General features: G+C 37.2%; 1 protein-coding gene across 1 annotated transcript in view; it reads left to right on the forward strand.

Annotated features, from left to right (window-relative positions):
• Positions 1–16108, forward strand: part of MAN1A1 (mannosidase, alpha, class 1A, member 1) — a 206938-nt gene that overhangs the window by 29653 nt on the left and 161177 nt on the right. The window contains exons 3-4 of the mRNA XM_012650549.1: positions 12600–12696; positions 15424–15539. Coding sequence (XP_012506003.1) covers positions 12600–12696; positions 15424–15539 — 213 coding nt within the window. The remainder of the gene's footprint in view (positions 1–12599; positions 12697–15423; positions 15540–16108) is intronic.

Here is a 16108-nt window from a genome sequence, read left to right on the forward strand (position 1 = left end):
CTAATATAGTAACCGAAATGGGATGCAATTATTGGAGTAATTCAGTTTTTGCTAGTGCTGTAGATAAATTATATTATAGAAGATATCTTAATATTTGAGGTTTTATCCAGAAATATAACATAGTCTTGTTTGGTAACAGTATTTACTTGAATAATTTGTTTCATTTTGTATAATTATTTTACTTTTTTCAAACAAAGTGGGGGAAAGCTACTCAAGTTATTCCATGATGTTACTATTTTCTGAGTGAATCCAGGAACCTTGGCTACACACCTCTTTCTTTAATCATTCCTGCCTCCCCCTCAAACCCACACATCAGTCATTTAAAACTTGATCAGAGGACGTGGCTACCATAATTTCTTTGGTAAATCGTATTATTTGTTGTTACACTGCCATCAATTGTCAAACCTTTAGAGTAGTTTCAGTTACCAAATGATACGAAAAGAAATACTGCAGAGAAAAACTTGTATTTAATATTTTCCCAAATTGAGGGTATAGTATAAAGTCCATCTTTGAGTTGATCACTTAAGTTTCAAAAAGACAACCAAAGGATAACTACGTAAGTGTTAAATTCATTAGTGATTGGTCGTAGATCAGTTAGTAATAAAATCACTTTAGTTTGAACTTTAAAAATAACTGACTGTTACGTTATATGGCTGGCTCCTCCTTAAGGGATGATGCACCTGCCATTCTTCTGGCTTTAACTCACTCATGGCAGCAGAACAGCCACCGTGACAGCACAACTACATGTGTCACACCTTTGTTCAAAGTGGAAGGAAGAGGGAAAGCAAAGATACCCAGAGACCTTGACAGATGTCTCAGTGGCTGGAACTTTGTCACATAGCTACCTCTCACTGTGGAGAGGCTGAGAAAGTACACATTTGGCTTTTACAGCTTCTGTCCAGGGACAAGCAAGGGAAAAGAGATTTGGGTGTGGGGATATCAATCTATAGTATCTGCAATAGGTAGACTACATATTCATATTTTTCCATTTTTATTGTTTTGCAGCTTTGTGTAGTCTTTTTGAATTATAAAGTAATTTGACCTCTGCCGACAAACTTGGCATTTCTTTTTCTTCTTAAATTTATTGCAGGTCTTTGCCTGATTTTAAGCCATAAAATAGCTGAACAAAATTGGAAGTCATTGCACTCAGAGCTAACACTAAGTAATGCAGTCTATTTTAACAGGTCGCTGAATCTGGCATATATTTAATGCTGGGCACTTGCCATCCAGCAACAGTAGAATGAATGATGATTATCTTTTTTTACCATTCGAAAAAAAAATCAGGCTTTATCAGATTTTAAAGCTTTACCAGAATGGTTAGAATAATGTATTTTCAGGCTTGGGAAATACCTGCTGTCACTTACAAAACATCTTAGATGATCTTCAGTCCATAGGAAATATGGTTTATAGGGTAGTAATGCTACGGGCATATTAGATATTAGTGCATGCCTTAAAGATGTTACTATATTACGTATAGTCCAAAATCAGTGTTTGCCATTTTTAGTCATAATCTTAGCAGCATGGAGGTCTAAACGGAACTACAGTTAGAGCTTTGAAAAATAATATCTCTAACTTTTTTTTTCATATATTTAATAAGAAATCTGATATTGTCAGGGTAATTTTTAGAGTGCTATTGACATTTAAACCAGCATATTGAGCAATATGTCTTTTTTCAGTAGCCACCAAATGAAATTATTAGGTTGTTCTCTTGGTGATGAAATATCATCTACAGTAAAATCCAGAGTAAACATAATGAGATAACTGTGTAGGATGCCCAAATGAGAGGAACAAATATCTTTCAAAGGAAGAAACTTAGCTGTTAAAATGAATGTAAAGCAAAGTTCTTTTTCAACATATGTAAGGCAGCTTTTTCCTTACAGGGCACTGGAAGCAAGAGATAATTCTCATTTTCAGTTCTTTAATCTACCAATATGTTCAACATTTCTCCATATATCTGCAGGGCTTTCAAAAGAAGGAAGAATGGAAGTTGATTTTGCACGTCATATTTCTCAAAGTCTCACTCTTAAAAGTTAACTTTTCCAGAGTAATTATTTGTTATTACACTAGTAAATTAGGTATTAGAAATGTATACCAACAACACATGAGACACTCTATTTGGAAATTTATTTGGAAGGAAGGCTTCCCCTAGATTGCATGGGTCACATGTTTGGCTCAGGACAGTGTATAAGACAATACATCTTAGGCTTTGGAGTCAGCCTAAATTCAGAGCCAACTTCCACCACTTACTAGAAGTCTGATCTTGGGAAAATTACTTAACCTCTTAATTTCTTCATCTGTGCAGAGGGACTCTCAAGGGGGAGACTGCCTTCCTTGCAGGGTTGTTGTAAAGGAATGAGAAGATATGTCAGTGCTTTATATGCTTTCTGACATAAGAGCGTTCAATAAATGCTGACTATTTCTGTTCCAAGGAAGATAACAAAATACTTTTTTGGGACATAACAATTATGGATTTTAAGTCTTATAGAAATCACTAGTTGCTACTCCAAGACTATACCTAAGAATCAGCATTTCAGGTAGTAGCATATAGATACTAAATTTCATAAATTATATTCAAAATACCTTCTTTTATATGTTTTTGTTATTGTTATACCCAGATAATTTTTAAAACTGTTATCTGCATTATACAAAAGGATTACTTTCAGAATCTTAAGATCATGGATTCTAGGATGACAATGGATATTCCACTTATTTATTAATAATGGATAATTTTAAGGGTAATCATTCAGAAGTTGTTTTTAAGCAACAAATTTTCTTATAATATGTGACATTTGAATCAACTCAACTGCCCATCAATACATGAGTAGATTAATAAAGTATGGTATATGTATACCATGGAGTACTGCTCAGTCATAAAAAATGGTAAACTAGTATCTTTTGTAACAACCTGGATGGAACCTGGAGACTGTTATTCTAAGTGAAGTATTGCAGGAATGGAAAAACAAACACCACGGGTACTCACTATTAAATTGGAACTAATAGATCAACACTCATGGGCACACAGGGAGGTAAAACTCAATGGAAATCAAGCAGGTGGTGGGGCGAAGAGGGGATAGGTAAATTCACACCTAACAGGTACAGTGCACACTGTCTGGGTGATGAACACAGTTATAACTTCGATTCAAACTGTACAAAAGCAATTCATGTAACTCAGAAAAGAAAGTTTAAAATTTATATAAGATAAAAAAAAAAATTTTAAATCAAGATAGTATATTTCAATTTTAAAAAAACATTGTGTCACTACTGCAGAAAGATAAATGGAGTGAAAATTTGAAGTTGTAGAATGGTATACATGAGTTAAAAGAATGTTTGGGCTTTCCTTTCTATTACAAATATTAAAACTAATTAAAAAAACACCTTTTGAGATAAGATGCTACATGAGAATAGTATTTATTTTTTAATGGAGTAGTTTTTTAGATCTCCTTGGAATATGAAGGGAGCATCATGATACCCCAGCAAAGGATTCCTTTTTCTATTGATCACTAAAAAAGCTCTATAGTTGCTGATGGCTCCCAAGTTGAGAAAGGCCCACCGGATTAGTTGTCATCACAGGCCTGCAAATGTCCACTTGCTGGCCTCACACTGACCACATAAGTCTCAGCTGCACTAATCTAATGAATACAGTTTTAGTATTAATTAAAAATCGGCCAAATAAACAGACCAAAACCCTGAGGTTGAACCTTTGAATGCAGAGTGACAACTTACGAACTCCCAGTGACAACTTCTGCCTAAAGAGACCGTAGTCATTAACCACAAGACATGTTTTTGATGGAGAAATAACTGCAAGTGGTAGACCCTCAGCTGATGCCAAACTGTTCTATGTAAAGAAAATGTTCTCAGTAACAGTGTTGCTTTCTAAAAAAGATGTACTAGATACTCACGTATGAACAAGCCCTTTTTTAACCTCTAACTTCTGGAATGCTAAATTACTAACTCTTAAGAATATTTTAGAGAAATGTACTTACATCTTAATCAGTGTTTCTTTTCCATTTTTTGTTTTGTTTTTTGCCCTGTACCCTCTTCCATTTAGTAACAGCAAAAAAGTTTATAAAATAATGTCAGAATTTGTCCATAAAGAGAACCATTAAATGCATAAGATCCATTTTTTTGAGGTAGAATTAGAGACACTGGCTTTTTCTTAGGAGAATGAGATACTTAGAAACAGAACAATCTGTCTTCTACAAGTAGTTATTACTAGAATTCTCATTTTTTAAAACTGGCTTTATCAGGCATTCTGACTCTTTTGCTGAAAAATTGCCGTTGCTAACCATTCTCTCTTTCACCGGGGAATTAATGCTCAGTGGCCCATTAGAGTTCAGGCAGTAGCATTAAATGATTACTCCTTCTTTATATATCTCCTGCCGTCTTTTTAAAAAAGTATATTAAAATTGGCTGTGGGAGAAATTAGGACATCTAAATCTGAAGGAAATTCGCACACATATATATCCACTCAGTGGTTAGAGGCAGCCTCAAGTAGCTGGTAACAAACAACTTGCATACATGGCAACGAGAAAGAAGCAGAGTTGTGGAGAAAGGAAAGGAAAACTGGTTAGCCGCCGTGGTGGTGGTAAACCTCAGAAAACACTGCAGCTGAAGAGAAGCAGTGCCGGTAGAGTCAGCAGCTTGGCATGAAGGAGAGGGATCCACAGTTTCCCGTAAATCTAGTGACAGCAGGTTGGGTAGGGCAGAACCATCTTGTCTGCCCAAGGAGTATTGAGGGACAGGAGTAGAAAAGCTGGGTATAGAGCGGGAACAGAGAACTGATGCAGAGGGGAGGGAAGGTGGTAAGAGTTGAAGGATGTAAGGCAGGCAAGGAAAGGTGGTGCTGTGACATTCTTCGAGCCAGCTCACAAGCCCGATTTGGTGTGTTATTTTCTGCCAGGCCTGGCCATGGCTTCTTGGACCCCAGAAAGGGCTGTCTACCGTATGGAGCAACAGGAAAACTCAGAGGCCACAGCTGACTGTCGAGGGTTTGCAAGCAACAAAAAAGTGTGAGGGCTCTTGTATGTGATGTAGTAGAGAGAATCAAAGTGAGCGAGTTCACAGCCTTGCTCATCTCTGCACTTCACTGGGCCTCAGCTTCCTCATCTGCAAAATGGGGATAATAACGCCCCAGAGGGATGTTGTAAGGATTAAGTGTGATAAATTGTATCGAGGTCCCCTCAGGGTGCAGCGTGGGAGCTGTTTGACAAAGTTAATTCACGTCCTCCTTGACAGCCTCCAACTACGTAACTCAAAATGATGACAGCTCCTGCAGTTTCATTGGTAGAACAGCATAACGCTTTCTAAAATTCTTAACTGCTACGCATCCAGTGAAAAGAGAGTTGCTGAGAAGTTTACACATAATACTTTGTATATCTCAGAACTCGAGGACTTTGCTAGTTTGTGGCAAGGAGACAGCAGCTACAGTGGGGCCAGAACAGTCCAGGAAGCCAGCCATGAAGGGCGGCTTACCCTAGAGGTTGACTAGAAGTTGCTCACTGAGCTATGGCAAGCAGGGCTGGTGGGAAGCCACATGCCCACAGACCTAAAAACAGCCGTTAGGTCTAAGTCCACCTGTGAACTAGGGGTTGCAACATAAACTGCTGGGCTGTTGGGTAACTGGCTCACAGAAGTGTATTTCCCTTAGCCAGCATAGTATTTTTTTGAATGGCTTTAGTCAGGGCCTTCACTCTGATTTTGCCACATTCTCCATTCACTTCCAGTTGCCCTGGACCTGGCCATTCTGTTCCTGTCTGGCCCCTCACATGTTCAACCCCTCTTTTGAGCTCCAGGCAAAGCAGTGGCACAAGCCAGAGAGCTGGTGGTGGAGATAGAACCAGGGACTGAATGTGTCCTTTCCCTTTATCCTAGCGTTGCCAGGTGACAGACAGCACTTTCCGTTAAATTTGAATTTCAGGTAAACAACAAGTAGCTTTTTTAGTATAAGTATGTGCCATGTAATCTTGCCATTTCCCCATTCTGGCAGCCCTGCTCTATTCCCATGTATAATTCTCACCCTGGCAACAATAGGTATTCAGTACATGGTCATTGTCACTGTAACACCTTAGCAGCCTCGGGGAAAGGGAGAGAGGACTAACATATTTCAGCATTTGAAAGAGGTAGATTGAGCCAGAGGTGTGAATGAGTGTTTTAATTTGATAAGGGGTAAAATTGGAAACTGTCCTGGCTGGGAGGATGAAGACAGCTAGAAGGTGACTGGAGGCAGGCCCTTGCCCACTGGCTCTGTGAAGAACTGTGCGAGGGGAGGCTCATTGCCAAGACCGGCTTAGGTGGCATCTTGACACCTGTTAGGTGAGATGTACTTGCGGTAGACTTCAGGCCTGCAGTCTTTGTGAACGTGCAGCTGCACCAGGCTCTGCCTCCTTTCTCTCCTATCCCTGAATTACTCTCTCCACTCTGAGTTAGCTAAACGTCTCCTTTCCTTCAGGGTGTTCTCCCTTGTCTCTATTTAACTCCTGAAGCGCCGGGGCCTCTGAGGAGGTGGTGTGTGTGAGTAAAGATCAGCCACGTCATCACATTTGATTGCCTCACCATGTTGTCAGGGGAGATAATTTTTTTTAAAATAAGCTTTATTTTTTAGAGCAATTTTAGGTTCACAGCAAAATTAAGCAGAAAGTAGAGAAAGTTCTGGTAGACCCCATCCCCACACAGGGACAACCTCTCCCCCTCTCAACATCCCACACCATGGTGGTGCCTTTGTTACAATTCTTCTTTAAGGATGAGAAAACTAAGGGTTTAAGGGTTCAGCACCTTAGGCAGCCAGCTGTGCCGTGCTCCGGTGACGGTCCTGCCTCAGCACCAGGTCTCCTGCTGCCTGGTCCTCCTTCAAGGCCCTCTGCTTCTTCATTCCCACAGGGAGATGTAGGCAGAGGGGTAGCATTAGATAAGCACACGGAGGGAGGGATGGTTAGGTTGCTGTCGTTTGTTCACCTGGGAAGAAATTTTTTCCAGTGGGTAAGTGGAGGGTTTAGAGAAGCCGTGAATTAATTCCCTCAGGTTATTTTGTATCTCCGTCGCTTCCTTTCCTTTCCCAGTTTCACCAAAGATTGAAAGCAAGAAGGTTGATTCAATGACCCTAAAAATATTTTGTGTTGAGAAATTTATCTGAAAGTTCAAGAAGTTACTTTTATATGACAGTCAAGTAATTTCAAGGAAAGTTTGGTGGAAGTTACTGTCAGGCTTTTAAAATCAGTGTTTTTCAAAGCCTCAACCCTAAGTGTAATATTAAGAGCGATGGCACATCACTTTCAGCTTTAAGAATCAGCCAGTTTCATCTCCTACCCTAGACCTCTCCTGAACCAGACACAGCCCTTTGTGTCCTCGAGAACACTGGGGACAAGAGTATCACTGGAGCACAGAGCTTCCACCCTTTAGCACCAGACAGCAAGCTGTTACGTAAATGGGCCTCTGTCTCTTGGCCTCTAGGTTGCTTATTTCCTTACTGCAGGCTGAGACCTGTTAACTCAAAAACCCACTGGCACCAAACTCAAATTTTTACACATCTAATTATTTTAAAAAATAGCTTAAAACAGCATATTTTTAGCCATTTAGATCCTGCTTGCTTTACGTATTCTGTGAAACACTACCTAGCGTCTGTTGGCCATTGATAAGATAGAACTTTGTGGTTTTAAGACGCCAAGCTGCAGCTGCCCTTCGGGGTTCTCTGACCTAGAAATTCCCCACCGTGCTGGCGAGTGACATCGCTTAGTCCTAAGCCCTCTCCCCTGGGAGTTCCTTCACCCTCCTCCCTTTCTGCATGGCGGCCCCCTTGCCCTGAGTCTCTGGAGGATCTCATTCATGCTGTGTGAGACTTACCTTCTCATGCAACCACCCAGTAAAGCTTGTTGTGTCTTGCTGCCTCCTGTGGTCATATCTTTTTCCGAAATCAGCCGCCCAAACCCCCAAACAAACCCCCTACACAAACATACCTGGCGCAACGAAGATTTCTTGAAAGCCAATATATGAACCTTTCGAACTAAAGATTGACTCAACATTACCTTACCCCCTTGGTACTCTTTATCCTTTCCACGTTTTGGATGCCAAATAGTTGTGTACATTTTAAAATGTGTATATTTATGAAGAGCTTGTGTATGATGTAGATTTGTCTGATTTCATGTATGTTTGTCTCTTCTGTTTATATATGTTACTAAGAAGAATTATGAAGCTGTTTCAGATTGCAGAAATCGAAGACAAGGTTAGGTTTTTAATAAAAGTAATTATAATGCTTAAAATATATTGAACACTTGTGTCAGGCAGTGTGCTAAACTCTTTACATGCATTATTTTATTTGATTATCACCACAACAAATGAGGCTGGTGCTTTTATTTATTCACATTTTGTGGGAGTAGAAAGTGGGCTCCAAGAGACTAATTGCCTCACTTAGAATCACATCGAAGATTGCAGAGCTCGGATATGAATCCAGGTTTTCAGATGCCTTTGCCCATGACCTGCTCTTATGCGTTACTGCTCAATAAACGAGAAGGTTTTCTATAAGGACACACACGGAAGTAAGCAAACAGGTGCAGCAGGCAGAGAGGAAGAGGGAAGATAATTCATCAACATTCAGGATTCAATAGCCTTGTTTGTAGTTCCATAGCTGCTGTACAGGCCTAACACAATTCTGCTGGTGCCCCATGCAAATGACTGAGTAACCTGTCTCTGCCTCTCTCAGCTTCCTCTTACCTTTCTCCCCTTGCCTCCTGTTTCGCCTGTGGCTTCAACTGCCTTGTGACTCTGTGACTTTTTGCATAATGGTACTTCTGTTTCTACATCATTGTCTGACCTCCAGATTCTTCTCTAAATATCTCCCAGTTACACTCCCCTAGACTGAGTAGGTGCTTGGGTTGCCCAGCTCCATCACTAGTGAGAGCTACATACCAGGGTACCTCACCTTGGAGGCTCATGGCCAGCTCTCAGTTATCTGCCTTTGGATCAGGCACCAGACCTGGATCAATCAGCTGGAGCCAGGATCACATGTGCAAACTACAGAAATTTTGTGTAAGACCCCACAGAAGGAGGCTGTAAGTGGAACTTAAACTCATAGCCTTCTTCAAGGGGACAGAGGAAACCGCAAAGTCTTCATGGGAGCTGTCTGGCAAGATCAGTGAGATTTTCAAAAAGATTTCTAGTGTGTTTATTTTGAAAAATTTAAGATCATATGATAAACCTTCAGCAAATAAAAATATTTGCTAAGAGTAGTTCTTAGCAATGAAAATCCAAGTTATGAAATCTACACATACTGGGGAAATTCAAACATACTTTATTTCTTTGCAGTGTCCTTGATTGGATCATGACATAAAATTTAAAACAAATTGTTAGGTACAACATAGAGCTGTGCACAACACTGAATTAGTTTTCTTACTGTTCTCCCGTATTTATAGACATTTACTGAGCATATAAGAAGGCAGAATTTTAAGCTTCCATACATTATCTGTTAGATAATAAGTGAAATAGAGTCCTGTATATTTCTCTTCTGGTCCTTTAGAATCTTTGTATTCATAGTGTAGCAGATACTCAATAAATGGCATTGCCTGATTAGTCAGCCCTGATGCCAGTTGAAAGAAAAGAAAAAGTCAAGGAGTCTTTTCTATAAACATAGAGCCAAGGAGAAGTAATGTTATTTTTTGATTATCTTATGTCTTCATTCTATCTTTTTTGGTCAGAATAATGGATTGCTATTATGACATTTTGTGTCATCGTGTCTTGTTTGTTTCCATTCACACAGTGTGTTAGCTGTACCTTTCATCAGTGCAAATGTAAATATTCAGGAAGAAAATTGCTTTGCTCCGCTTTCAGTTTATTTTATTTCGTGAGGGTTTCAGTACTTCATTTGAAGTTTAGCCCCGTTTTAATCCTTGTACTTGGGATGTCAGGCTGTGGAACCCTAGGTAAGTTGATGAAAGACTACAGAACAAAATAAAGGGGCATATGACTAGGGAGCATCAATCCTATTCATGGACTTCCTCCTTAGTAGTTGAATTTTAGAAGTGACCTCCATGTCCTTTGAGCTCGCAAGAACACTGAGCCTTGGAGAAATTAAATGCCTTCGTCCCCATGGTCTCTCAGCTGGCTAATGGCTTAGTACTGTAGAATTAAAAGCTAGTAGCCTTTTGATGTTTTGAAGTACTTGTATAAGTCATAAATCTGAGCCGAGAAGTTGATTTTATGTATATGACCTGTGAACTCAGTCTCACGGTTATTCTGTGCACACACATGATGTCTTACAGTTAGCTTTAATACGGTAAATCATTTCCAGAGGTGACCAGCTGGTGAAATCAGTTAACAGTATGGCTGTTCCTCTTCACTTTACCAATTACCAGAAAAACTACTTGTGATGTTTTATTCAGGGCATTTCGACCGCATTGTTTTCTTCTTCTTTCCTTATTTTTAACTCATAAAAATCCCGTGGGATGAGGAACCCATTTTGAGAAACGTGTCACAGCAACTTTTGAAATGTAGGAAGCTAAGCTATTAGTGTCAAATTTTCCCTGGAGGAAAAAAGATAGGGAAAGTTAATATATACTACAAAGGTTACTTCAGGAGGTTCTGTACTAGTGGTATGTTGTATAAATGCTAATTTTTGACAAAGCAACCCAGTCCTCTACGGGAAAGCTGATGCTATCATTGAGCCACTAATAGTATACGGCACTGGTTTCCAGTCGAATTTGCAGCTGAAACAAATCACCATAACATTTTTTTTCTGTTTTGATGTACAGTGTATTCCAAAAGCTTTTGAATTTATTAAACATCTTTAGAAATTTACAGAAATGAAGAGTTTACTAAATGTAGTACATTTAGCAAGAAAACCAAATAAAATTCAGATATAATCTCAGGGTGTCTTCATGGATTTCATATACCTAGTCTTTCAGAGGCTCATCGGTTTCTATTTTTTGGGATGTGAATATAATTGGTTTCAATATAGGTTTAAAATTCAATAAACGTGTGATTACCTGCCATCTGTCAAGCAGTGTGGTAGGTGCAGAAACACAGACCATGTTCATACATTCCTTACATACACCCTGTGAGGATTTATGATCCCAAATTTTCAAATAAGGAAAGAGAGTCTCAAAAACTGACTCATGTTTAAGTATGTGACTAATCAGTGACATTGTAGAGATTTAAATCAAGTTATCTGACCCTCAAGTCTATTAGACTTTCCAATAAAATTAATTTATAAGAAGAAAATCTTGAAAACACTGTCTTCTACACATGCTTTTGATAGTTGGAAGAACAACAATCTGATTCATTCAAAGAAGATTCTGCTGCTGACTCATTAAGATGATGCAGTGTGTTGGTTAATGTCGTGGGCTTTGGGGTCAGGCCAACTTGGAAATGAACCCTGGCTCCGTGGCTGTGGAGAAATGTTAGGACTTTGAGTAAAGTTGTGGTTTTAACTTCCAACCCTCAGTTTCTTCATCTACCTAATGACAATAAAACATATTTTCATAGGGTTGTAGCAAGAATTGAGTACAATTCTGAGCACTGTAGCAGAGTACTCAGCAGATGGTATGGATTCTTGCTAGTTATTAGTAATCGTGGTGAGATAGGAAGATTAAAGAAATTGGATAAAAAAAGATGCTCACTGTTGTGTTTAGGGACATATAAAGACTTTGTTATTAATAAAAATGTGTTGATCTCACTAAAGATTTTTAGTGATAAACAGCCCTTGAGTAATAGCCGTAGCTTTATGTGATACTCTTTAAGATAGTTTAAAACATGGAGCCAGAATAGAACATTTTCAGATTATGTCCATATTTTGATTACTGTTGCTAACAGGGTAGAAATAGTGGCATGAATAAGTTCTAGACAGTTAAGAGTCCCCAACCATTTTTTAAGAAATATATACAAAAATAATTATGTATATTCTTTGAGTCATTGAAAAAATTTATATAAGTAATTTATGACAGAGAGGTTTGTCTTTTAAAAATATTGCTGGTACGTGGACTGTCAGTTGGGATTATGCAGAATCAATCTTCAGTTACATACATATGCACACATGCATATCTAACTAAAGATTGATTATATTAAACTGGAATGTTTCAAACTCTAGGCATAATCATAGAGTTTCATTTTGTATTTCCTATAGATATCTAAAAATACCTTTTCATATAGTCTTAGTCAAAAAACATCAAAATGTTTAAAGTGATAACCTTGAATATTTGTCTGTATACGATGAAGTCAACAAAACAGGAAGAACCTTGTGCAAAAATAAGAATTTTAAATATAGCACCTTTGCAGATTTAATCTGTTATGAGAATGAACTAGATAAATGTAGGAATGGTTTATCGTTTTAGGATAAGCTAAATTCCCGTTGTGGAAACTGACTTGAAAGTGATATTGACATTAAATAGGGTTAAATGGACTAAAAAAAGAAAAATTTTCATATGTACACATAAAGGGTAATGTATATGTGTATGTTTTAGTTTATATTGTCATCACCCTTTCAATTAATCATCATCCTTTTAACTAAGTAGTGAATTTTAATGTTTTAATCTTTAGCTTTTCAATATATGATCTATTTTGTAGCAAAAAACATCTCAATTCAAATTATAATCCCATTTCCATTTTTTTTCCCTCAGATGATGCAACATGCTTGGAATAATTATAAAGGTTATGCCTGGGGATTAAATGAACTGAAACCTATATCAAAAGAAGGCCATTCAAGCAGTTTGTTTGGTGAGTAGAATGTGGTTTGATTTCTTAGTGACAGTAACTTCTCTCTAATTGCCTGAGCTTGTGAGTAGTAAAGTCTGTGTAATATGGTGACCCAAAGGCCATGTTGCTAGGAAACTTGTACACCTGATGGAGTTCTCTGTAAGAACTGTTCATACTGTGTCCTTCAGATAGAGCAGTGGCTGCATGTTAGAATGACCTTAGTAACTTTAAAAAAATACTGATGCCTGAGCACACATCCAGAGATTCTCACTTAATAGGTATGGGGTACAGCATCAGGATTTCTAACTCCCCAGGTGATTAGCAGCAGATGAACATTCGGTGGGTTGCACTAACGGCTTCCTATCAGGTAAAAGCTCTGTCTTTATAGATAAACTGGCCAAGGCAACCAGCTGTGGTGATCTTCACTGTATCTCAGCTGTGGTTGTAGGTTTCTCCTCTTTGTACCACAGAAGAGAAAGTGAGGATGGATTAGGCCAGTTATTTGAACTTTCATTATCTTTACTGCATGCTTTATTGCATTTGGTCCTCACAGCAGCCCTGTGTGATGGGTACTGTGGGTATTAACAACATTCCCATTGTGGAAGTAAGGAAGCTAAGTAAAAGAAGGGTTTGATAGATTCTTTGGGTCATAGATCTACCCAGTACCCTTCCTATTATACTTGATTTCTTTCTAATCCCCAAAATAGAATGGAGTAACAGGGTTACTACTTCTTTGTTTTAGATCTTCTTTAATTTTTGTCAAAAAATATTTAATAGTTTCCTATATATAGGTCTTTCACATCTTTTTTATTAGATTTGTTTCTGATATTTGAATTTTTTAATGCTCTTGAGAATGCTATCAATTTTAAAATTTTATTTTCTATCAATATTTTTTGCCAGTATAGAACACCACAATTGATTGTGTATATTGATCTTGTATTCATCAACTTCATTAAATTTGTTTATGAATCTATTAGTTATGTATAGATTATTTTCTATATAGATAATCTTATTATGTCATCTGTTAAAATTTTATTTCCTTTTTGTCTTTCTTTGTTTTTTTAATCTCCTTTTCCTTTTGCCTTACTGAACTGCTGCCAGTATTAAATAAAATTGAAGGTAGTATAATAGCAAAAAAAAAAAAAAAAAAAGAGAGAGAATCTGCATTTTCCCAATTATTAGCCATTAGGGAGCTCTTCCTCTAAGAATCTAAGAGACTGCTTCCTTCTCATGGTTTTTCTTACCAGTTATATTGAACCTTATTCTCTTTCCCAGGGGGAGTAAGACTGGTTACTTCGTTGACTTAAAACAATGTTAATGAACATAAAAAATTATCTCAAGTATTTATAACCTCCCAGTTCCACTTTAAACAGAAAACTAGAACTATTACTTGAAGATTTCAGAAGTAAAAAAGATTTCCAGTAGAACCGTACCTTAAAGAGAGAGATTTTGTGCTTGACCAGTTGTACCCAGTGTAAAACTAAAATATAAGAAATAAAAATAATTACTTAAAGTTCTTAATGACTTAGAAATAAGATATCAATTAAAATAGGAAGCTGATACCATATTTTAAAATGCCCGCTTTAAAATATTCCCTCCAGTTTCCCCCCGAATCCATAGTTCTATCTCAAAAAAATTATATTTTTTCAAACCTGAGTATCCTCAGGTTTTTTTCCTTATCATTAGATAAGATTTAGAATTAGTTTATATATTTTTGAAAATCAAGTATTTTAATATTCTTTTACTTGTTTTCTAATGATAATTTCTCAATTTGGCATTTGAAAGACATGTACCAATGAAATAACTTCCATTTATATTTATAGATTTGATTGTGTATTGTCTAAAACACTAATTACGTGTAGAAAGTATAGTGCCCAGTCTTTTAGCAGCGACTCATTGTCACAATTGTGCAGGGCACCATGAGGCATTTGGGGATGAACAAGAGATGACTTCTCTGTTCTAAGAAAGTTTCCAGACTAAAAGAGATGCACATAAATAATTTTAATACAAGAGAGAAAGTGATGAGTGCCAGAACAACATGAAGTCTCCGTGTCACTGGAATTCAGAGAAAATAAACCAGAGTCAGGACTGGCCAGGCTAGGGGATTGGGGGTGTGTTAGCATCAGTGAGGGTTTCATAGAGTAAAATTTCATTTTAGAGTAATGGCTTCTTAAGGCTGTCACTAAATAATTTTAGATGTAATTATATTTAGAGTTTAGCATAGGTGCACTTTGACGTAATTAAATTAACAATGTATATGTTGCTCCTTTGTTTTAGGCCTATTCTTTTCTTGCTAGAGAATGCAATTACATTTCTAAGAGAAATTCCTAAGAGATTTATTTTCTACAACACAGAAGAAACTTTAAAGATAAGTGTATCAGTCTATAGGGTGTAATAATTTTTAGTCTGGTTTTATATTTTCTTTCACTGAAATAATTTTAGACTGTGTTCAGTATTACTGCTTATTAATAAATTCATTTCTAAGAGAAATTTCTAAGAGATTTATTTTCTACAACACAGAAGAAACCTTAAAGATAAGTGTATCAGTCTATAGGGTGTAATAATTTTTAGTCTGGTTTTGATACAGTTTTATATTTTCTTTCACTGAAATAATTTTAGACTGTGTTCAGTATTACTGCTTATTAATAAATTCAGTATCACCTTCTTCCTTTCCTAGATATGATCAATTTGCATGAATGTATCTATCCAGAATATTTTACTGAATAAATATTTTTCTGGTATTTTCAGGTAACATCAAAGGAGCAACTATAGTAGATGCCCTGGATACACTTTTTATTATGGAAATGAAAAATGAATTCCAAGAAGCAAAATCATGGATTGAGGAAAACTTAGATTTTAATGTGGTGAGTTAAAGAAAAGTTGCTAATTCAGTCCTTAAGTCTCAATTAACATGAGTAAATTCTGCAGGGGAGCAGATTATTATATTGTAATGTACTCTAGCAAAAAGAAATAATGTAATTTTAAAGAGTAAAAATATTATCATACTATATTCTTAACTTGCTCTCCTTTGCTACACAAATGTATGCTTTTGTTTTTTGGCAAGTTAAGGGTAAAGAAAAAAATTAACATTCATTGAGACCTACATATGCCTAATATTCTTGTTCGAGTCCCACAACAACCTTATGAAATAAGTATTATTTTCACGCCTTTATGGATTAGAAATCAGAGTCTCAGAGACTTACTCCAGACTGCACAGCTAGTTGTGTGTCAGAGCTATGATTCCAACACAGGTCTGTGTGGCTGCAGCGCTTACGCTTTTATGCAGTGCCACAGTGCAGCCAGCACCATCCACTTTCCCATAAATAAGGCACTAAACTTTGTTGAGCTTATCTCCTATCAGTAAAAAGTGTTTCCCTCACTCTTAATCAATCTCTCTCTCTCTCTCTCTCTCTCTCTCTCTCTCTCTCTCTCT

This window comes from Propithecus coquereli, unplaced genomic scaffold (genome assembly GCF_000956105.1).
Source record: "Propithecus coquereli isolate 6110/MARCELLA unplaced genomic scaffold, Pcoq_1.0 Scaffold331, whole genome shotgun sequence".
In the NCBI taxonomy this organism is placed as follows: Eukaryota; Metazoa; Chordata; class Mammalia; order Primates; family Indriidae; genus Propithecus; species Propithecus coquereli.